This window comes from Rhinolophus sinicus, linkage group LG06 (genome assembly GCF_036562045.2).
Source record: "Rhinolophus sinicus isolate RSC01 linkage group LG06, ASM3656204v1, whole genome shotgun sequence".
NCBI lineage: Eukaryota > Metazoa > Chordata > Mammalia > Chiroptera > Rhinolophidae > Rhinolophus > Rhinolophus sinicus.
Genome location: NC_133756.1, coordinates 2,077,775 through 2,100,821, shown reverse-complemented (window position 1 = coordinate 2,100,821; position 23,047 = coordinate 2,077,775). Strand labels below are relative to the sequence as shown.

The 23,047-nt window shown below is 43.9% G+C and overlaps 1 protein-coding gene across 3 annotated transcripts; it reads left to right on the top strand.

Annotated features, from left to right (window-relative positions):
- The first annotated feature begins 25 nt into the window (after window positions 1-25).
- On the top strand, window positions 26-20,693 carry NMNAT1 (nicotinamide nucleotide adenylyltransferase 1). Of its 3 annotated transcripts, none has more exons than XM_019746730.2 (6): window positions 26-803; window positions 1,508-1,635; window positions 14,169-14,325; window positions 15,453-15,636; window positions 18,382-18,521; window positions 18,853-20,693. In XM_019746730.2, exons 2-6 carry the CDS (start codon window positions 1,621-1,623, stop codon window positions 19,251-19,253), a joined length of 897 nt encoding a protein of 298 aa, XP_019602289.2. In that variant the 5' UTR covers window positions 26-803; window positions 1,508-1,620; the 3' UTR covers window positions 19,254-20,693. The 3 variants fall into 3 exon arrangements, with proteins under 3 accessions (XP_019602289.2, XP_074190181.1, XP_074190182.1); XM_074334080.1 differs by having other exon boundaries at window positions 795-1,028; XM_074334081.1 differs by lacking the exon at window positions 26-803 and adding an exon at window positions 848-1,000.
- The last annotated feature ends 2,354 nt before the right edge of the window (window positions 20,694-23,047 follow it).

Sequence of the window (23,047 nt, the reverse complement as noted above, 5' to 3'; positions counted from 1 at the left end):
TTCAAACCACCTGGGCGTGGAGTTGGCTGGAAAAAGAAAACCCATTAACAAGCAGTTGTATTGACTATATATAATCTTGGTTTAAAGTGGTCCGGATAACTTCCACTCGAGCAGCGTACAATTGAAACACACCCCTTTCTTTCTAGGAAGACATCCAGAGGGCAGGTGGGGAAGGAGGGAGAGAAACCCGTTTTCTTTCTCGACTGCGCCTCTGGCAGCCTTTCTGACATTTTTCTTACGAGGGCGGAAGTGTAACTGAGGGAAACCCCGCAGCTGTACACGCCTCGAGGGAAGTTATCACCATCCAGAAGCACAGAAAAGAGAAGGGCGGAGAGCACACCGTTCCCCGTCTGGAAGTGAGCAGCGTTTGGACCTCAACCATCAGGAAGCCGTCACGGAGCAGCTCCGGCCACCGCCCCAAACCCCATCTCCACGGGAGAAATTTGAAGCTCCCGCACTAGGGTCTTGAAGCGGCCGGGCTCGACTAGGCCCCGGGTGCCACCAAAGGTCGCCGTGAACCCGCCGCCCCCCAAACTTTTCCTGGTCCTCCCGGACCAGGACCTAGACAACTTCCTCAGAATCTCGGGGTTCCCTCTCAGCCTCTGTCCACCAGTCCCCAGAGTTCGGAGCCAGGGGCCCCGCCTACCTGAGGGTCCAGAGCTGGCGGACGCAATAATGTGGTGCATTTCCGCCTAACAGGCACTTCCGGCCTCCGGGAGCCAATGAGGGTGAGGCTGCGGTGTTCCCCTCGCTGGCTTTCCGGCTGCGTGTAGTCTTCCCATCCAGTTGACCCTGAGGACGCGGTAAGTCTCCCCACCCCGACACCCCGAGTCTCTAGGGGAGTCAGTCTAGCACCCCTTTTGGTCGCAAGCATAGGGGAGGCCGAGATGATGGGTCTTTGAAAGTCAAATACAGCGGCCCCCGAGTCAAGGTCATATTCGAGTTTGGGGCGAGAAGTCTTGCCCCTTTATTCTTTCGATCTCTTCGCGGACCCCCCTCGGTAATTTTGCCTCTGGGCTTCGGAAGAGGTGACTTTAGTTTAAAAAAAAATGTTTCCCCCCCTCTAGAGCAGGCTTCTTGCGCTTGGCAGAGCTGGGGGGAGGCGGAAGAGGAAGTCCTGCATTCTGAACTTTTTCCTCCGAAATTACTCTTTCCAAATCTATAAAATACTAAACCCAGCTGCTTGGAAACGGTTTGACACGCACACCCTTTGAGAAGGAGACTACTAGCCGTCGGGCAGCGCTTTTTAAAAAGTTACTCTGAAATTGGGTGGCAACCATTTTCTGGTGTTCCCAGCCCATTTTCTTGAAGAGTCAGTAGTCCACAAGACGACATTAGGCTTTATAACAAAATTGTTTGAAGTGTTTTCTTTAAAACGAATTCTTTTTCAAGGGCCCAGAACAAACTCTCAACTAAGATTACTGTAGAACTCTGCCAGAATGAATTATTTCTGTCAGTTCTGTATAATTGTAAAATTCCTTACTTATGACCACAAATTGTTTTTCAGAGTCACAATTTGGATGTGAAGCCACTGTTCTAGCCCCATGTAGAAAAGACTGTTGACATACAGGTTGGAATAGTTCCAGGAGCCTACACTGCGAAACACTTCAGAGTCACAGGATGCCCTTTGTAAAAGTAAGTGACGGTTATGTTAATGTGATTATCTCTAATTTTGATATGTGAATATGTGTGGAAGTGTCAGCATTTTTAGTAACATGGAACTCTCAGTGACAGATAGTTGGGGTCCGTGCCAAACAAAACAAAACTGGGAAATACACTTTCTTCTTTCACCATTTGAAGAACTTGATGAATAAACATTTGCTCACTGTGCACTTCCCTTAATTTTGATGATGATAATACAGTCTTCTATTCAGGCATTTGTTGGTTTTAGTGTGGACAGCCTTGAAGCTGTGGAGGAAAGGCCTCACCATACATGCATTATATATCCCCGTTCTTCTTCCTCAGTGGCTTAATGTGAACTGACAGTCCTGTGCTGAGGGTGTTGTTGTTTTTTGAAACTTTTATTTATTTAAGTGTGTTTTTCCAGGACCCATCAGCTCCAAGTCAAGTAGTTGTTTCAATCCAGTTGTGGAGGGTGCAGCTCACAGTGGCCCATGTGGGGATCAAACCGGCAACCTTGCGTTAAGAGCACCACGCTCTAACCAACTGAGCTAATGGCTGCCCTGCTGAGGGTATTTTTATATACCTGTGGGTTCTCATTTAGAGTTAATGGATAATGAACAAGTATCCTTAGTGCATAAGTAAGAGAAATTGGTTTGAGTTCCAGGTCTCAAGCAAATAGAGACTCCAAACCTTGGGGTGGGGAAGGGAGAAAAGAGGGAAAGGAGAAAAGAGAAGAATTTGGAAAAAAGAATGATGTGTAAGGTAGGTAGTCCCGGGAGAGAGCATTGGGGAAAATAACCTCAGAGCTGGGCATCATAACTGAGAAACCAGATACAGGAATACTTTGGAAATACCATTGAGATGAACCTTGAGTGGCGGACAAGAAGTACCATGAGCTACAAGGTCTCTGAACAGGTGGATCCCTTGTAAATGTCTACGAGAAGATAGCATTGTAAGTCTTGAGTGATGGCTAAGCAGGAACTTTTAGAGTCAAGGTTGTTCCACGAGCTGTGAGAGCTTGAACAGGTTAATCAACCTCTTTCAGCTTCAGTTTCCTCATCTATTAAAAAAGGGGATAATAGTAGTACCTACTTCATTGGAGTGTTGTAAGGATTACATGAGTGTTGAGCACATTGCTTGGCAGAATTCAGTGAATATTACTGTTATCGTCATCATTATAGTTAAATAGGCATAATTGGATATATGTGTACATATTTATAGGGAACAGGCCCATCCAAAGAGAATGAGTGAATATACGTATTGCCATTCAGTTAGAAACACATGAAATAAAACGATGATTCCATAAGTGGGAACTCGGAAGCTTTCTGCCCCTCTGCTGTCAATTTCCCAACCCTAGGCAACCGCTGATGAGCTTTCTGTCATTATAGATTGAATTATCTGTTCTAGAATTTCTTACAACTGGAATGGTACAGTGTGTACTTTTCTGTATTTTGCTCCTTTCACTCAAAATAATGTCTGAGATTCGTTCATGTTATTTGTATCAGTAGTTTGTTCCTTTTTATTGCTCAGTGATATTCCATTACATGGCTATTTGAACTTTGCTTATTCATTCATTCATCTCCTGATTAACATTTGAGTTGTTTCCAGTTTCTGGCTACTATGTATAAAGTCAAACCATGCAATTCTTTATGTGGACATATGTTTTCATATCCCCATTATTTTTAAGTTATCCTCTTAATTTGTACCTAGAATCCTTTCTTCATGGCTTCCTTAAGGACTTTCCTCCATCAATTATTCACATTCTTGCAGCTTCTGCAGCTTCCTAATGGTGCTTTCCTCTCAACCTACCAACATTCTAATTGTTCTTCAAAAAAAAATCAAATCAAATAAATAACCTTCACTTACCTATGATATCCCATTGAAGCCCGTGTTCAGTATCTCTGGGGTTTACTGTCATGTTCTAGTCTATTGTTTGCCTACTAGATCTCTCTACTTAAATATCCTGTGTGTACCTTAAATTCAACACGTGTAAAACAGTAGTCTGTCTCTTTATGCCTTGCCTCCCACCTCCCAACCTGTGCTTCCCGGTGCTGGCTTTGTTGGCGCACCATTTACCCAGTCACTCAAGTCCGAAATGTCCTCCCCGCTCCTCCTCCTCCCCTCTGCCATTCAGTCACTTGATCCCTGGGCATCATCCCTCCTGTTATTACCCTTTATTATCTCTCACCTGGACTGATAGAATGCTCCAGAGTAGTGCTCTGCAAACTTGAAGGTGCATGCAGGTCACCTGGGGATCTTAAGATGCGGATTTTGATTTGGTGGGTGTAGGGTAAGGCCTGCGATTCTGCATTTCTAACCAGCTCCCACATGATGCGCCTACTACTGGTCTATTCTGCCTTCACTCTCTCTCTCTCTCTCTCAGTAATGTCTGGTCCATTCTGTCTTCACTCTCTGTAACGTCCTTTCTATTCTGTCTTCACTCTCTCTCGCTAATGTCATCCAGTCTCATGACTTTACATACCATGTGTATCAGATGACCCCAAATCTAGTAAATCTCTAGTCTGGACCTCTTCTTTGACGTTGGCTCTGTTCTTCATTTGTCTAGTTGATATCACCTTTTGGATATGTGATAGACTCCCAGATTTAACTTCTTTATGAACAACTACTGATCTTCTTCCCTAAACCTACTTCATGGCCGTCTTTCTCTTCTCAATTAAAGGTAGCTATTAGTTGCTTAGGCCAAAAAATCTGGAGTCCTCCTTAACTCCTCTTTCCCTCACAGCCGATGTCCTATCCATCAGTAAGTCACATTGGCTCTACCTTTATCCTATATCTGGGATCTAATGATTTCTCGCTACTTCCACTACCATCCTGGCCCAAGTCAGCAACAACTCTCGCCTGGATTATTGGAGTAGCTTCCTACCTGGTCTCTTTGTTTCCAACCCTATTTCCTCCTACATTCTGTCTTCAATTTCATCAGCCAGATAAATCCTTTAAAATATGTCAGATCATGTCACTCCTCTGCTCAAAACCCTGCAGTGGCTCCCTATTACTTGTCTGACTCTGTATGTTACTACTCCTTCCTTCTGTCAACTCTGCCGCAGCCATCCCGGTCTCTGGTCCTGGAACGTGACAGGCGCGCTCTGTCTCAGGGATTTTGCATTGTCATCCTTGCTTCGAACATTCTTCGGATACCTGCATGACTCATTCCCTTGCTTCCTTTAATTCTTTGCTCAAATTTTACTCCGGCCTTTCCTGACCACCGCCTCTAGAATTCCAACACTCCTTATTCTCTTGCCCTGCTTTGTTTTTCTCGTAGCCCGATTATTTAATATACCACATATGTATGCATTTATTTTGATTATTGTCTGTTTCCCATCACTAGACTGTAAGTTCCACGGGCATAGGGAATTTTGACAGTTTTGTTGACTGCTTTATTCCCAGCACGTACAGCATGGTAATTGCTCAGGAAATATTTGCTGAGCCATGATGAATGAATGAGAATTCATTCTAAAGTGTACTGGTTCATCGCTCCTCATACATCCCCACTCCCTATAGGATAAAATCCAAACTTTCTGTATCTTATCTGAGGGTGGGGAGACCCTAAAAACTATCTTCCAGTCATTCCATGTTAACTTTTTAAAAAAAATTCTAATAAAGTAGAAAAAGTCTTTGTGGAATTTTTTGACCTTTCCCTCTATATGAAATGTTTTCACTATCACATGTGTCTAATTAGGAATTCCATCATTACATATCTTTATTTTTAATGTAAGTAGAAAATATATAGTGAAGACTAATATTTAATATTGGCTGTATTGTATACAGCCAAGCTTTCAGATTAAGGTGAGCATTTAGAAATTCAATATTCAATTAAGTTAATAATTAGAAGTTTTTCACTTCTAGGGTTTAGCAACTGTGGAAAAAGTAATGTGAAGACTAATTTTAAATTTCAGCTTTTAAAAATTTTAGATACAAAGCAGTGGATATCAACCATCAAGTATGATTTTCTTACTGTAAATTTAATGAGTTTAATGTTTGACATTTTCAGTTTCTCAAACTTTCCTTGACGTTCTTTCAGAAAGCTGCTCATGTGTACATATACCCAACATTTTGCTTATAACTTAAGGGATGTTATAACCCTAAAGCCCAGGCCCCAGATTAAAAACCCCTAAAACAAAGCATTCTCTACCAATAATTGCTCATCAGAAGTTCCTTCCTCTCTGAGTAAACAAGGGTCATAACAGAGATTTTTGTTAGTCTGTGAGGAAGTATTGCTGATTGTGGCTATCTAAATTATGAGGGACCTAAAAAAGAGCACAGTTTTAGGATTTTATAATTTTAGAAATTTATAATTTTCACACGAAAAAAGCACTCTATCTGAAAGAGCATAATTTATATATTGTAAGGTATCAGTAGCATAAAATAAATGTTTCTTAGTGAAATTAATTCTGGTGAAACCAGATTTGGTTTTGGGGAAAATGATAAAACCATAAAAGAAAATGAAAATTCAGTTTTCTAGGTTAGGGATAAAAGTGCTGGTTCAAATTATGCTTTCAAGTTAAGCTTATCAGTTAAACATTTTCATTTGCTGAAGATATGTTAAGAATGTTGCATAATTTCAAGATACAGCCTTGGTCTTAAGAAGCAGCCTCTTGCATTTAGAAACAATTTAAGATTTCCAAATAGTGAGAAATGGTTCAATTCTGGATATATTTGTGAAGGTGGAGCCTTTGGGAATTCCTGATGGGGTGTGGCACAAAAAGAAAGGCAGTAAGGATGATTTGAGGTGCTTGGCCTCAGCCCCTGGAAGGATGCGGTGCCATCAGCTGAGATGGCCAAGTAGATTAGGTTTGGGTGGGTGGGGGGCAAGATAGAGCGTTTAGGAAAAAAGTAACTTTGGATAAAAATGCTATCTTGATCAGTTGACATTTATCTAACATGTTAATATTTGGTTAGTGAGGTCTAGAGATGGTAAAAGGCTGTATTTTTAAATCATTCCTGTTAATCATAGTAATAGAACTATTTCAGGGGATTTCATTGTTAATGGAGGAGTTACTAGGGTTTCTAATTTCTGAGTTGTAGCACTGTGTCTGGGATGTGGAAGGTGCTGGCAAGTGCCGCTGTGGTAGATGGGTAGTATGTTTGTTAGGTTACTTCCCCTCCAGCAGGCAGCACCTGCGCAACGAAACAGGTGGAAACAGTCATTTCCACTGTGAATGTCTGTGCCTGTCATCGATGTGTTGGGAGACGTTTATATTGAATTTGTTCCTCCTGCCAATGGAGACTTCTTTTCTTCCAAAAATGGAGTTGTCTCCTTCATAGAGACGTTGAGAGCATCTATGAGTAAGGTCCTACTTAAAATACCTTAGAATCTGTGAAAACGCAGACAAAGTAAGAAGACAAAATATCATGTGGGTCAGTTGGCTATTTGCTAGATAACAACTGTCACGATGCAAAAGATTGTCGGCACGCACGTGGAGGAGATTGTGACAACTTCTGGTCTACAATTTCCCACTGCCCTTTTAAAGAAGCAATAAATTGACCGTGTTCGGATATACAGTCTGAATCACTGTTCTTTTGAAACGGAAACCTTTGTTCATTACTAAGATTTATATTTTCCGTCTTCCTTTTCAAAAGTTATTTCTATAGCACCCATGCAGCGGATGCTACTAACTTCATTGAAAGAAAAAAGGCGTTTCAGAACGTCAAAGTAATGATTTTGAAAGTAGTCACTTTAATAGGAGATCTTTATTTGTCTTGAATTGGGTTGTGATGTCAGTCCTTTGATTTTGGTGGAACCATTTCTTTTTATCCATTGTCTGTGCTCGTTAACTTAGAGACGGCGTTCTTCCAAATGACTGGTTTGGGTGTGTGCGCGTCCTGTTACAGCTGTGTTCAGGTGACCACTTCATCTAGGAATAGCAAGGTAGGAGGTGGTCAGGTGCTTGCTGGCTGTGCCAGGTGGCAGTGGTGCTGGGACAGGCTGGGACACAGGAGACCAGCAGGGCTCACGTGCCAGCTTCACACTGTTGGTTTAGCGTCTGGCCTTGGACAGGTCACACTGGCCAGCCAAATCAGCCCCAGGCCTGAGAAAAGCGCTGCAGGATGAAGAATGGGGTCTAATTAAATGGAGTGGAAATAACGCGGGAAGGATGGCTTTTTATATTCCATTCTAACCCTCTCTTCTTGTTCTCTTGCTTTTTCTGCTCACTCGTTACTTGTTCTAAGAAGGGCCCGGGCTTCCCCCTTGCAATGTAACAGTCCTAGCTGAGCGGTCACTTACCGACTGGTAAGCCTTTGACTAAGACGGGTTACGCGGGAAGTTTGGGGTTTACCTGTAGAAACCAAGCTGCCCACTGCCAGCACCACAGACAAGTAGTAAAGTTCAGGAGTCGCGTCTTCCTACATTTGGGAGGGAAAAGCCCTGTGAGGTGTACTTGTCTTTGAATCGGGACACGTATTTAAAATGCTTTTACCGCAAGGATTTATACAAAGGTACCAACTTAGCACGAGATGGGAGGCTTGTTGCTTATTCTGCCAGACCCAGTGCAGCAGTTCCGCGGTTGACTAATATCCTCACTTCTTTTTAATTCTCGCACAGTGGAAGTCACCCGCAAAAAGAAAACTCTCATGGAATTTTTTTAACTTTTCCTGGTGAAATGTTTTAACTGTGACGTGTCTAATTAGGAATTCTGTCTACACATCTCTAGTTTTAGTGTAAGTAGAAAATAAATATCAAAGACTAGTGGTGTATTGTATACAGCCAAGCTTTCTGAGGAAGGTGAGCCTTTAGAAATTCAGTGTTTAAAAACCTACACAGTCAGTTGCCAAAACTGTCAACACTACGGTACAGACTCCTTGACCGAAGGATCCCACGCCAAATACAGAAAACATCCTCTTGAGAGCTTGTGGGACCGGGTCCATCTGAGGAAGCAGCACAGTAAAACCTGAAAGGACGGCAGGACAGCAGCAGGTTACTCCCTGTGTTTCATCATCTCAAAAACACATTCTCGACTGCAAACCTAAATATAAATAGAACGTGTCTCCTCACTTTCCAATGGTGACACAAAAATGCCCCAAACCTAGCCAGCTAACGTTTTCCTTTGATGGGTCGTGTTCTTCTGATTGGCGATGTTGGTGATAATTACTGAGGAGTTCTTGGAATAACGTCTCCATTTTCTCATTTAAACCTTCCAGCAACACTGTGAGGCAGGTATTTTTTGTCTCCATTTTATAAATGAGGCGAGAGAAGCTCAGACAGGCTGAGTAACTCCTGTTGTGTGGAGCGGATGTTTGAACTGGCCTCCCCCCGGCACTGCAGCCAGTGCTCTTCACCAGTAATAGGCCGCCTTTGGTGGAGTCATGATTTTGTGCGAGACTTTCTAGAACAGTGACCAGGGCACGCAGTAATTAGATTTTCATTTTCAAGCACCTCCACATTTCAGAGCCTACCTCCTCTGTATCCCTTTTTGGACTTCCGGTTGTCAGGGGTCCCTGTTTTTCTACCTATGCTATGTCCTGCTCAGTAACTATTGAATGAGTGATTATATCTGCTACTTTTAGATTATAACTATAAAGGATTTTATAACGCCAACACAAAATATGTGTATTTAACTTAATTTGGTTTCATATTCAAATTGTAGAACTAAAGGGTAACTAAGGAAGTTATAAAAATTTCCTTCACCTGATTTTTAAATGTGACGTCAGTTTCAGTCTGTGAGCGCCTGAAAACAGGAAGCCCTGTTCTGACCTGTGTTTGTTCTCACAGTGTCTGGCACATAGTAGATAGACACTTAAAAAGTGCTTGACAGAAAGACTGCACACTTACCAATTGTGAAGAAAGTAAAGATGATATTACCAACCAAGTTGGTAAGGAGAGGTTGACTGCAGTATCGAGAAGATCTGGGCCTAAAAATCAATACACTGGCTCATACATTAATTAATTACTTATTAGAAGAAATGCACACGCTAAGCATAATACCAGAAGGCACTGCAACCCTTGCATTCTAATCCTAGTTCTGGCACTCCGTGTATTTGGCTCCAGGCAACTCACTTCCCTTAAGAACCTTGGTTCCTTTACCATGACTATAAATTAATACTGTCTATAGCGAGAAGTTGGCAAGTTTGAATTAGACTAATTACAATGAGCGTCGCAGTTTCCATTCCTTCTCTGTCACTTAAGTGGATTCTCAGTTCTCAGGTTCTTTTTAGAACATCAGTGTTCTGAGAACTGCAATTTCTTATTTTGACTGGATCAAATTGCATTTGCTTCATTTGCCCAAGGAGGGAGTTATTACCTGACTGGCTTTTTCTGCTAGACTAATTTCCAACATAGCATCTGAAATAACCTGTCAAGTCATAATCTGGTTGGGTGAGCCTTTGCCCTCAGACATCAGCTAATGCTACGTTGTTGGGACTGGCCTCTAGGGGACACTGAAATTGAAGCATTGGTGCCTCATATCGCTTTTAATGGCTTCTTACACTAAAAGAAACAAGTATTGATTAAAAGTTAAACTCGATCTGCCCCAATCCAGCTATTCTCACTGTATCGAGATTTTTGACTTCTCAAAGAGGTGAAGCAGGTCCCTGCCATTGATAATAGGGGCAAACACAATGGGGCAGGCTGCGGTTAGACACGGAACAGGAAGCAGGGAGCGCAGAGAACACTCGAACCATCTCCGCAGGGAAGACGCAGGCATGCCGAGCTGCCAGGTGAGGGCTGGGCTGGTGAGAGCACTTACCTGAGCAGAACATAGAACTGGAGAGCCAGGGTGGTGATCCCAAACAAGAACGCTGTCACTTGGCTGCATGGGACACAGCGAGTTACATTTTACATGACTGCTTAGTGATAAAATGGCTTCACGAAACCAAATTTAGGTTCTCTTTCTGGATAATGTTACATCAAACCACAGAGAACTTTTAAACATAGCAAAGATGAATTGAGGTCCTATTAGGGCAAAATTGTGTTTAACAATACTTCAGTAAGGATATTAATAAGAGCTACCGTTTATTGAGTTCCTACTATGTCGCAGGCACTGTTTGATACTGGTCTCTAAGGCATATTTAGAACCTTGGTTCTTTTATCATGACTGTATATTAATGCCATAAGGCCATCCATAAGTAATAATATGAGTTACGAATCTATAATTAGTAGACAAATGTGTCAAACATTTTATACGCCTTTTTCTCAGTTAATAGGCACAATTCCTATGAGGTAGGGACTGTGGTTCCCTATTTTATAAATGAGGAAACAGACTCCAATTGAGTGTCTTGTCCAAGGATAAACACCTAGGAGTAAATGTAGAACTAGAATCTGAACCAGGTCTGAGAGTCTGAACACACCCTTAGGCTGTGCTAGCCCTGGGCTAGCATCTGGGTGGAGATCCAGACGGTTCTCACTGAGTGTAACAAATAAACTGAGGGGTAAACTACCCAACCAAGTGAAGTCCGCTGTCACTGCTCAAACGCTTTTGAGATTACATGTATATAGTTTTCATGCATATAAGAAAATCTTCCTCATTAGCTAACAGTTCTATATCTTCGCCATAAACTCTGTTAGTCACCTTGATTATTTTATTCATTGGGTTTAGCACTGAGTGACTTTTGGGTGTTTAGAGAAATCAAATTGACCCTCCAAAAACAAAGATTTATCTGCAGTGAAGGTAGTCAAAAAAATAGGCAATTTCGAAATACCCCCTAGACTATTTAAAGCATTGGCAGGTTGTAAGAACTAGAGTATAGTTACCTGCTTAAAGTTATTGTTTGGAAAGGAATAGCGTCTTTTTAGAGGTATAAATTCCACAGATTGTCAAGTCAATCACATTATTTAAGTCGGCCAAGATAGCATCCTGAAATGTGATGACAACAGCAAAACAATTACTATTCTTTTTGGAAAAGTGAATGTTTTAAAGACTCGCTTAATGTTTCATTCATGTTTACACATCAATGTTTTCAAAACCTAAGAGGATCAGTGATTTTAAAATTGAAAGTAAATATCAATTAAACTTCAAGATCGCCTCAGGAAGAAATGAACTTTTGTCACGGTGGGCTGGGGAGGGACACTTACAGCCTGAGCTGATGGGATCGCGGCAGCCAGCAGTGCAAGTGGTGGGCTGTGTGGGCCAGACAGAAGTGGATCATGGCGGCCCTGGTGCCTGAGCGCCCGCAGCAAGGGGAGTCCTGTGAGAGCTTCCAACCCTCTCCAGCCATTCGTCACCTGCCTGTCCCTGTCCCTGCACGCATATCCTGCAGGGATGCGGAGCAAGTACTCGCCTGTGGACAGAGACAGATCCTTGTTTTTTTTAAAGCCACCCTGGGCTATGGTAGGCGTGCACTGAAATTTAATTCTTCTGTGGTTTTGAGGGTCGAAAGTCTAGTCTGAGCTCGGGTTGGTTGTGTTCACAGTGAATTAATAGAACTGAGCTAGATATTTGAGACAGGTCATGAATGTGACAAGGGAGAAAGCTTTCTTTAGGCTGAGAGATCAGCTTCCCCCAGCCCCTTCCCCAACCCTTCCCCTGGGGAGGACCTGGAAACCTGAGCTCATCCCCAAGGTCAGGGAGGGGCTCCGAGCTCTTTGTTCCATCCTTCCCTGTACAGCAAGCGGGTCCCTTGGGAATCACTACCTCCTGTTATCTCAGCCTCTCTGTCCTTCCAGCTCACAACTCAGTCTCCCTTGGGGAATGGTACCTGCAGCTTGAGTAGGGTGGGGATGGAACTGACACTTGGCTCCGGTGGACCCCAGCCCATCACCCTAGTCCTTGTGACCATGCTCAGTAGCTGGTGGGATACCCTAATTTCCCGGTGTGCCCAGAGTACTGTGGGGCTGTTGCATTCACTCCCACCCCATAGTTCTACAGGTGCTTTGGGAATTTGGGGGGTAGGGATGGGATGGGTGAAGAAGCCCTAAGTGAACCCTGGGAAGATCCTCGGGATCATAATTGAAAGGTAGGACATCTACATCATTCTTACCGATGAACTCATTTTTTTAATGCCACGTGGAGCATTTCTGACCCTTGTCCTTTAGTTCCTGGCAACAGTTGGCAGTATCCCTGTGATCCCTCCCTCTGTGCTTTGTTTGGAGGCCTCAAATATTTACCGAATAAATGTTTCTTATTTCCATTGCCACTTAAACGGAGGCACTTAGAACCCAGGCAGTCTGATTTTAGAGCACAGTTTCTTAACTATTATGCCATTCATGCAGGAGATTGGATGATACGTTTCTGTGGAACCTCCCGAATCCAGGGTAACACCTACCATACTGGCAGCCAGCGTACTGTACAATGAAGCCCACTGTGCAAAGCCCTACCTACCCACTCAGAACTTCCAATCAGCTCCTTTTAAAAAGATTTTTATTAAAATATAGCTGACATACAATATTATATTAGTTTCAGGTGTACGCCATAGTTATTCAACATTTATATACCTAAAGAAGTGATCACCATGATAAGTCCAGCAACCATCTGACACCGTCCCAGCTATCACAGCTATTATTGACTGTATTCCCCATGTTGTACGTTGTATCCCCATGACTTACTTGTTTTACACCTGGATATTTGTACCTCTTATTCCCCTTCCTCCTCCCCTTTTAAATTTGTCAATTACAGTTGCCATTCAGTATTAGTTTATATTAATTTCAGGGGTACAGCATAGTGGTTAGACATTTATATAATTTACAAAGTGATCCCCCTATTACCTGGCACTATACACAGCTATTACCATATTATTGGCTATATTCACTATCCTTTATTTTACATCTCTGTGACTGTTTTACATCTCTGTGATTTCTAAATCTATATACATGAATACGTTTAATAAAAGTTTTAGGTCTGATGCCTTACATTACTTCATTAGGTTTATGGAAAGTCAGATGGAATAATTTATATGAAAAAGGTTTATAAATTGTAAACTATTATTCAGTGGAAAGTGATAATATGATCCTATCCTGTTGATGTAGAGGCAGAATACTGTTTTGAAGGGTAGGTTGCTGGGGAGTTACATTTGGTAGCTGTTACTGTCGTTGTATCAGGTAACTGTTGTCACAAGAGTACAGTCACGTAGCTTCAGCGGTCATCTTTGCTCAGGAGTCGAGGGTCAGCTGTGGGTGTGCTGATCTGAGCAGGCTCAGCTCATCTCTCCTGGGCTTGCCCTTGTGTCTGAGCAAGCAGTGCCTTGGCTGGTTGAGGGTACCCTCAGCCACATAGCTCGTGGTTGGCTGGCTGTCGGGAGCACCGGCTCTCCTCCACGTGTTCTGTCACCCTCCAGCTGGCTCGCCTGGGCCTGTTTTTATCCAAAGGAAAGCGGAAATGTACAAAGCCTCAAAGGCCTTGGCTCACGACTGGCAGTCACACCTGCCACATTCTTTGGGCCAGGAAAGTCACAAAGAGTGGGAAGAAGATTGCCCTCCTGAGGGTCAGCGCTGCTAATGCACATTGAAAAGGACAGTAGTGAAATGGGGCCAGTTTTGCAATTCATGGAGCATAACCATGGAAGGCAAATAGTTTGTTTTTTTGTCTGTATTTCAAATAACACAGAAGGATATTGAAAGATCTATAGCTGAACTTATTTTCTTTTTCTTTTTGTAGACAACAAGGGAGGTGTCAGATCAACAACCTCAAATTGTTAACATGGAAAATTCAGAGAAGACAGACGTGGTCCTCCTTGCTTGTGGTTCCTTTAATCCTGTTACCAACATGCACCTCAGGTTGTTTGAGCTGGCCAAGGACTATCTGAACGGAACCGGTAGGAACAGTAACCGGAAGCAAGGATGGAGTTCAGAACACACTGTCCCCAAATAAGGGCACCTTGGCATATTGGATATTTTAAGCTGAAGGAGTTGCAGGAAATGGCAGAATCAGGAGGTCACTCTACCCTCCTCCCCACCCTTCTCCCCTGAAGCAGGTCATAAAACTTGTAAGTGAGAGGTGCCCCCCTATATCCAGAGGAAAGAAGCACCCTAATATCTGAAGACAAAGAGTGCCAAGAAGAACCTGAACCAATGGGTCTTGCTAAGTTCCCCCTAATTTACTACACTTACCGTAGGGCCTTTGCCCCATCGTGTTTCTCCACTACTGTCCACTCTTCACCAAACCTAGCGCTACAATACTCAGGTTTTACTGTCTCCTGGGGTCTTTATGTCCTTATAAAAGGCTCCTGTGTTCTATAAACCTTACATTAAAATAAATGTGTACGCTTTTCTCCTATTAACCTGTCTTAGTTTAATTTTCACACCCAGTCAGGGACTCCAAGAAGGTCGAAGAAAACTTTTTCCTTCCTACATTCACAAGACTTATTTTGTCTTGTTACGTAAATGATCATGCTGTACGCTGATAGACAGACAGATGGGTGCTCAAACTCACTGATAATCTTAATAATCAGGGAACTAAAACTAAAAATGAGATATATTTTGTCTATCACATGGACAAAAAGTTTTAAACTTAATAGTGTTCAGTACCAGAGGTTGGGCAGAAATGAGCTCTTATTTATACCATAGATGGACAATACAAATTGATTAAGGCTTTGTACAAGGCAGTTCGGCAACATTAATCAATTTACACTATGTAGGGGGATGGGGGGGTTCAGTGTTTAATGGGGACAGAGTTTCCATTGGGGAAGATGAAAAAGTCCTGGAGATGGATGGTGGTGATGGCTGCACAACAAAGTGTGTGTACTTAATGCCACTAAACTGTACTCTTCAAATGATCAATTTTATATTATGTCTTATTTACCACAACGATGAATGAATGAACCTGAATCCCTGTGTTTCAAAAAAGGGGGATCTTTGATTATAAAATCATACTGATGATGATATTTCCTGTGAATAAAATCTAGTTTGTTACACCTCATGTCAACGCTAACTCTTTATCTAGGAAAATACAGAGTCATCAAAGGCATAATCTCTCCTGTCGGTGATGCATATAAGAAGAAAGGACTCATCTCTGCCCATCACCGAGTTATCATGGCAGAACTTGCCACCAAGAACTCCGAATGGGTGGAAGTGGACACCTGGGAAAGCCTTCAGAAGGACTGGGTAGAGACGGCAGAGGTGCTGAGGTATTTACGGTGAAATCAGCGTTGTCAGCTCTCTGGAAAGGGGTTGGGGGCTTCCCTGGCTCTTTGCCGTGTTTCAGTGCTGCCTGTATCTGTGAACGTACAGATTCACAAAACTGTCCCTAGGGCTGGAAAGGCTTAGGCTGTGCCATCCCTGTGTAAGGTTATGACACGGTCGTGGAGCCCAGCAGCGGGGTCCGGGGCTCCTTAGCCTTTACGTCGTTCCTTGTGTTGTGAGGTGTTCGCATGCTTGTTACCATGGGATCTCTGATGGAGAATATACATAGAGAGGTCTGCCCGGGCTGTCTGGCCCAGGTGAGAAAGGCAAATTTGTGCGATGATGTCATTGTCATCCATCTTTGACATAAAAGAGGGGCAGGCAGTTTAAGGGAGAGAGGCTCTAAAGCTTGACGAGGGACAGACCTATTTTTGTGTGCTGCTTCCATGGTAACGTTTGGGCGTTGTCACAAATCTCTTGTGTTCATGCCTTTGAGAGAGGTCCAAGGGTTCAGAAACTGGAGTGAGTAACATCGAGTTTTGACTTAATATCGTCTTGAGTATAAAATAAAAGGGCTTTGGGTGGCCGGTTAGCTCAGTTGGGTACAGCGCGGTGCTCCTAACACCAAGGTTGCCAGTTTGATCCCCGCATGGGCCACTGTGAGCTGCAACCTCCTTCAAAAATAAATAAATAAATGAATGGGCTTTCTGATATCCATTCTTAAGAGTTCTGAACCTTCCAATTCTGACCCTATCAGTTAGGGTTCAAATGGGAAACAGAAACCACTGTGAGTGTTTTAGGTGGAAAGGGACTTAGGTCTTATGCAAACGTGTTAAAAGGGCTGGAGGGATGGGAGCCCGGGCTTGTTCAAGGTCATGCCTCTTCAGCGTTGGCAGTCGGAGTCCAGGATTGTTCCTGCCTCCGCTACCACCACTGCTGCCATTGAGCTGTTCCAATCCCCTGAAGTTGGTGACTGGGCAATGGAATGTAGTGTGGCCACCAAGCTCATGCTGTCCAGTTAGGTGTCAGGCCTCACAGCTGCAGAAAGATGGCCTCTGCCTCCCTTCTTCCTTCCAAATCTCTCACTAGTGAATCTCATCAGCTGAATCTCACTCGCATCCAGGACCTGTTCCGAGGACCTCTGGGGAGTGTGTTTAGGGTTAAATTGGACAGTGCGCCAGCAGACGATGTCTAGCACAGAGACTTATCAAGAGGCCTTAACTTTTCAGGCTTGGCAGGAAGGAGAGTCTCCTATGAGACACCAGACTCCTACATCCCCACCTTACCCAACCCTCTCTGGCTTCATAGTCATCTACTATCCATTTCATTTTCAACTCAGCTGTGTAAGAGGGAAGGGATTTAGAGACACGAAGGACCCAGAGTCGGCTCCCACGAGGGTAGCGCATGTTACCTGATTGACTTGGCAGTTACAAAGCAGTGGGCATCCTGCTACCAGCCCAGAATAAAGCCATACCAGCTCCTATGTGTGGTGCCTCCCTTTAGGCCTCAGGCTCGCCCCTCTAGGACCTCATCCCTGGCATTGTGGATCTGCAGGACTAGCTCAAGCCACTCTCTTCAGTGGTCAAGAGTGTGGGCTCTAGAACCAGACTGCCGAGGTGCAAATCCTGGTGGTTTCTGTTTTTTGTGTGTGTGTTTTTTTTTTAAAAGATTTTGTTGGGGAAGAGGAACAGGACTTTATTGGGGAACAGTGTGTATTTCCAGGACTTTATTGGGGAACGGTGTGTTTTTTCCCAGGACCCATCAGCCCCAAGTCAAGTTGTTGTCCTTTCAATCTTAGTTGCAGAGGGTGTAGCTCAGCTCCAAGTCTAGTTGTTGTTTTCAATCTAGTTACGAGGGGCGCAGCCCACCATCCCATGCAGGAGTCTAACCGGCAACCTTGTTGTTGAGAGTTTGTGCTCCAATCAACTGAGCCATCCAGCCACCCGGGAGCTCAGCAGCAGCTCAGCGGCAGCTCATTGTCTTCAATCTAGTTGTGGAGGGTGCAGCTCACTGGCCCATATGGGGATCGAACCGGCAACCCTGTTGTTCAGAGCTCTCGCTCTAACCAACTGAGCTATCCAGCCGCCCCCCTTGCTATTTCTTATAAGCTAAATGACCTTGGGAAAATTAGCCAGTGTCCTCTTTCAATGGGGATAATAAACAGTTCTGAGGGAATGGTGGTGATAATGTAGTTGCTTTATAATACCCAAAATATTCACAAAATCAGATTGTTAGTGAGTGCCTCCCAGGTCCCAGGGACTCTGCTAGGAGCTGGAGTTGGCACTCTAAGCCTTCCTTTCCATTATGGGGATAATAATAATAATAGTAATAATGATAATATTTATGACATGGGTTTGAGAACATTTAATCATATAAATGCAAAGGGTTTAATATAGTGCCTGGTACATAATAAATAATGTTAACTCTTGTTGTTACGACAGACATATGAAGCTTAGAATAGTAATAGCTGCCATCTGTTGTGCTCCCGGGATTTTCCTTGCTTTCCATTCCCATTATCCAGGACCCTGGACGGCAGGGTACTGGCCAGCATCCATTCTGACCTGGCAGTACTGTGTACTGTCAGCATCCATCCCTCCTGGTTGGGTATCGCATGTACCTGTGGTTAAATGTTTTCACTATCACCCCACCTTTAACATTGGATCAAAGGCTTTTAGGCATCTATAGAGGGACTATTTTGTAGTTGAGCATTGTGAGAAAGAAGAATATTGTATTGCTTTGTTGTTTGATAGATACCATCAAAAAAAACTGGAGGCTGGTAGTTGTCACCAGCAGGACTCACCTGTGCGGGAAAAGCCTGGACGGAAGAGGAAGTGGGCTGAACAAAGTCAACAATTTAATCAGAAAAAATCCCTAGAGCCAAACATAAAAGGTCTGTATGTTTTACCAGGACTCACTGACCAGAATTGCTAAGATTCTAGAGCTGAGCAAGCCCCCTTTGTGTTTTCCTTTTCTGTTCCATACATGTGGGTGCCTGGGAAATGCCCCTCGCAAGTTTTATGATGGAGGGAAGGAGAGTAAACGGCATCCTGAGCTTGTTTTTCCTGCAGTAGTCTTTAACTTTTGAGGTGTCCTAGGTCTCTTTTAAGAATCTGAATCTGATAAGAACGATAAATCTTCTTTCTGGAAAAACATCCACACATTCATTTTGATGCAGGGAGTTATTAGAAAGGCAGACCTTGAAGTTTCCTTTTCCTTCCCAGATGTGCCACAGGTAAAGTTGCTGTGTGGGACAGATATATTGGAGTCCTTCGGCGTCCCCCATCTGTGGAAGAGTGAGGACATCACCAAAATCGTGGGCGACTATGGGCTCATATGTGTTACGCGGGCCGGAAATGATGCTCAGAAATTCATCTACGAATCCGACGTGCTGTGGAAACACCAGAACAACATCCACCTGGTGAACGAGTGGATCACCAATGACATCTCGTCCACAAAAATCCGGCGAGCCCTCAGAAGGGGCCAGAGCATCCGCTACTTGGTCCCAGAGCTTGTCCGGGAATACATTGAAAAGCATAATTTGTATAACTCGGAGAGCGAGGAGAGGAATGCTGGGGTTAGCCTGGCTCCTCTGCAGAGAAACATCGCGGACGCTAAGCTGTGAGGAGTTCTCCGGCATGAAATTTTGGACTTCCCTTTGGGGAATTCGCAACAGTCTGGGTGTTAGTAACTGGGGAAAGGCATTGTGATCCTGTTTCATAAACTAAAGCTTAAATGTTGGGTAAAAATCAGTAGTGAGTGAAAATCAGGTTTATTTTTCTCTTTTGTTTTCTTTTACAGCTGTATCCTTAGAGGTATTTTTTTTTTCTTTTTACCAGAAGTTGCTAATGTGAATGTTTTCAGTATTGTGGTTTTTGCTGGGGTTTTTTTAGAGTGTACAAATCCCTTTATTTTTAAAACAAGAGATTAATAGCACTAAAACCAGAAGAATATTCAATCAAACTGACTACAAATAAGAAATCAAAAAGGACACCTTAGCTTTACCACATAAAAGTGTGAAAAGCCAGAGTCCATTTAAAATCCTAACTTTAGTTATGAAGGGAACTAACATTTGACACATGCCTATTTCTGGGCAGTCTCCACCCAGGGTGGCCAAAGAAGTCATTCTTACAATGGTGACCTAGCAGAGCGCACCTCTGATCAGTCGTCTCCAGCTATGCCAAATGCAGGTGTGACTGCCTGGCAGGAGCTGGAGGCCAGTAGTCCGTCCTCCCTGGCACACATCAGAATGGCCGAGTAAGCTCTGCCAAGACACACCTACCCAGAGCTCCACCTTTGGAGCTGGAGAGGGGGGACCAAGCCCGTGAATGTTCAGAATGGTGCACAGGGGTTTGCGATGCCCGCCAGAGGTCGAGAGCCTCTGCTGTACACGGCTTACACGCTCTCTTAGCACAGCCCACTGTGGCTCATGCTCTAGACCTGGCCATCCACCATCTTTCTACCTCAGGGACAACTTCAGAGATGACGTCACGCTCCCTGGAACAGAGAACCACAGAGAATGAGAGGGGTCTTATTCAAGACTTTGACTGTCAGTGCTCTGAGCCTTTTATTGATAGCTCAGTAATCAAAAGGTGAATGGAGACCCCAAGAACATGAGAAATGCCCCACTGGGTCAGCCCAGCAGTTCCAGCTCAGAATTCGGGGCACTGATGAGTGGCTTGTGGAAGCCACAACCTCAGTCTAACGGTCTGGAGTTTCTAAAGAGCCGCTGTTTTGTTCCAGCCCACAGTGAATCTGTGAATTTGTGAATTTAAGCAGAAAAAGGGTCTGTTTTCTTACACTTTTTCTCTTCTCGTCCTTTTGTATGGACTTCAACCAGAGTAGAACTGGCAAATAATGAAGTCATAGCTTTATGTTAAAAATACAAGCTTGTTAATATGATTTGATACTGATTAAAATTGTGTGGAAGTTGTATCAATTGGTAAGGGAGAAAGACTAGCAATAGTTTTTTAAAGAATAATTCTATGGTTCGTGAAAATCGTTCTGTGATAGAAACAGCACTAAACTTAAATTTTCAATAAAAATAGAATGTACCTTTTTGCAATTTACATTTCATCCCTATACCACTTCTAGATGAAAGATTTATAACTGCAGAAGAAAAAATATTTATAACTGCAATTGTAGTCAGATCTGAATCCACAGTTTGCAAAGAAAAGTTAAATAAAGGAAAAGTGTTCAATAAAGTTGGCAGATGTGAGTTCTACAGCTCCTGACATTATTACTGAAGCCAACAGGCCAACTTCTTGAAGACAGGAATGGCTGCAAATCCTGGCACCCAGTAGTTTTTTCTCTTATCTGCTGAATGAATGAAAACTTCGAATCTCAGACGATAGAGGAAGGATCATTCTTTTCCCTCCTTAGCTTTGTGGAGTTTAAGCGTTGGAGCAGTACTGAAAAGGAAGGATCTAGAAGCAGATGACACTATCAGAATTTAACTTTGATTTCTTCTTCTGGAAAACTACACTTAGTTCATCTGAAGTGTTCTATGAACTGTGGAAACGTTCCAGTTCTAGGAACTTCTAGGTGCCTTCCTCCCTAGAAGTACCCGTACCCTGCTCAGCTGTGAGTATATTGCCCTCAGGACCCACTGGGTAAAGCGTGGGGAGCCTCCCGGGAGACCCAGTACTGGTACAAACGTCCTTTGTTCTATTTCTGGATCAACTACTTTGTACCTTGAACAAGCTGCATGGCTCTTTGTCCCAGTACCGAGGATGCTGCTAACACCACAGTATAACAGCATAGTCCTGGGGCCCCTCAAGGACAGAGCTTCCTGTGGATCATGGAAATCAGAACAATGAAGTTTGCGGGGGACACATATTAATAACTTGTGACTTCCGTTGAGGAAGAGCAAAATATGCCATTGTTCGTTCCGTACCATGCCTTTCTCATAATTTGCTTTGTAAACGTGAATTTAGAGTTTGGGATGGTAAACCTGGTGTTTTGTTTGATGCTGGTTGTTTTTAATGTTGGGTGAAAATCCTTACCTCTTGCATAGTTTAATCGCATAATTTGAGTGCAGCACGCAAACTTGCCATGAAAGTCCTTCACTGGCAGCATCGTTCAGTTGAACACCCAGCACGTGGAGAGACTTTTTGCCTTCATTTACCTGTTTCGTGGACAACTGGGGACAGCACACCTTTTAGATGAGAGGAGTGGGTTCTCCTTGGTGATCAAAGTATAGCAATTGAACCAGAGGGATGATTATGGCTTATCTTACATCAAAGGCTGCGAGTTGTTTTTCTGCCGTTTGAGGATCTCACCACAGATGGAAGGATCGTCCCCCAAGGTCAGCCTACACCTGAGTTTGAGGGCTGCTCTCTTCCTACTCCAACCTCGGGCCACCTCTCTCAGAGACCAGAAGTCACTATCTTAGGAAATGGGCTCCTTTAACACGTGTTTCTGGAATGCCACTGGCCATCCATCCCTCTGCGGTTCTCACAGTGGTTCCCAAAGGCCCCGATGTAAAATGTGGCCCGCGTGTGCTAGTACCATAAGGCCAGCCTGCCGCACTGCTGCCTGCAAGACAGCAAAAGCTTCTGCCTGGGAGGCGGGTTTCTTATGCCAGGCGTGTCAGCTGATTGGGGGAGTCACGTGACACCCTGAGTCCCTGCAAAATAATGCCATCATCTCTGAGGCCCCTTCCAGCTCTGAAATGTTACCGACCTGACAGAGAGTTGGTACTCACACTGGCCTCTCACCACTCTGATCTGCCACCTCTCCCTTCCGTGTGACCAGGAGGTATTTCTTAAAACACTAACATTATGTGTGCCAAACACTATCACCAGTTGCCTACAGTTAGATGGAGAAAAAGCTCCATTTTGAGCAGGGGACTCTCCAGAATCCCTCCTGAAGGCTTCCTGAAAATGAGCATCCTCGGGCTCTGCAGGACAGGAAGCCAGGATGGAGAGGTCCCAGGCGGAGCCCCCCACACTACACAGCATTGGTAGTTTTCTGAAAGTTTGAGTAGTCCTGTTTCTGTTTTGATTTTGTGCAAACTTCAGCAACCTTAGAGGGAAGAACAAGCTAAGAGGAGGCAAGGAGAAGAGCAGACATGCCACCATGGGCTACCACAAGGACACCAACCCGACAGGCTGTGTGGGATGAGATTTGGGGGCACACGAGGCAGGAAGCTTGGAAGGGCCCAGGTAAGGATTTTTTTTGGGGGTGGGGAGTATTGGGAAACTTTTTCTAGGACCCGTCAGTTCCAAGTCAAGTAGTTGTTTCAATCTAGTTGTGGAGGGCGCAGCTCACTGGCCCGTGTGGGAATCGAACTGGCGACCTTGGTGTCAGGAGCGTGATGCTCCAACCAACTAAGCCAACCAGCCGCCCCCAGTAAGGATTTTGACCTGTTTCTAATAGTGATGATGAAGCACGGTTACACTGGTGCCTGGAAAATGG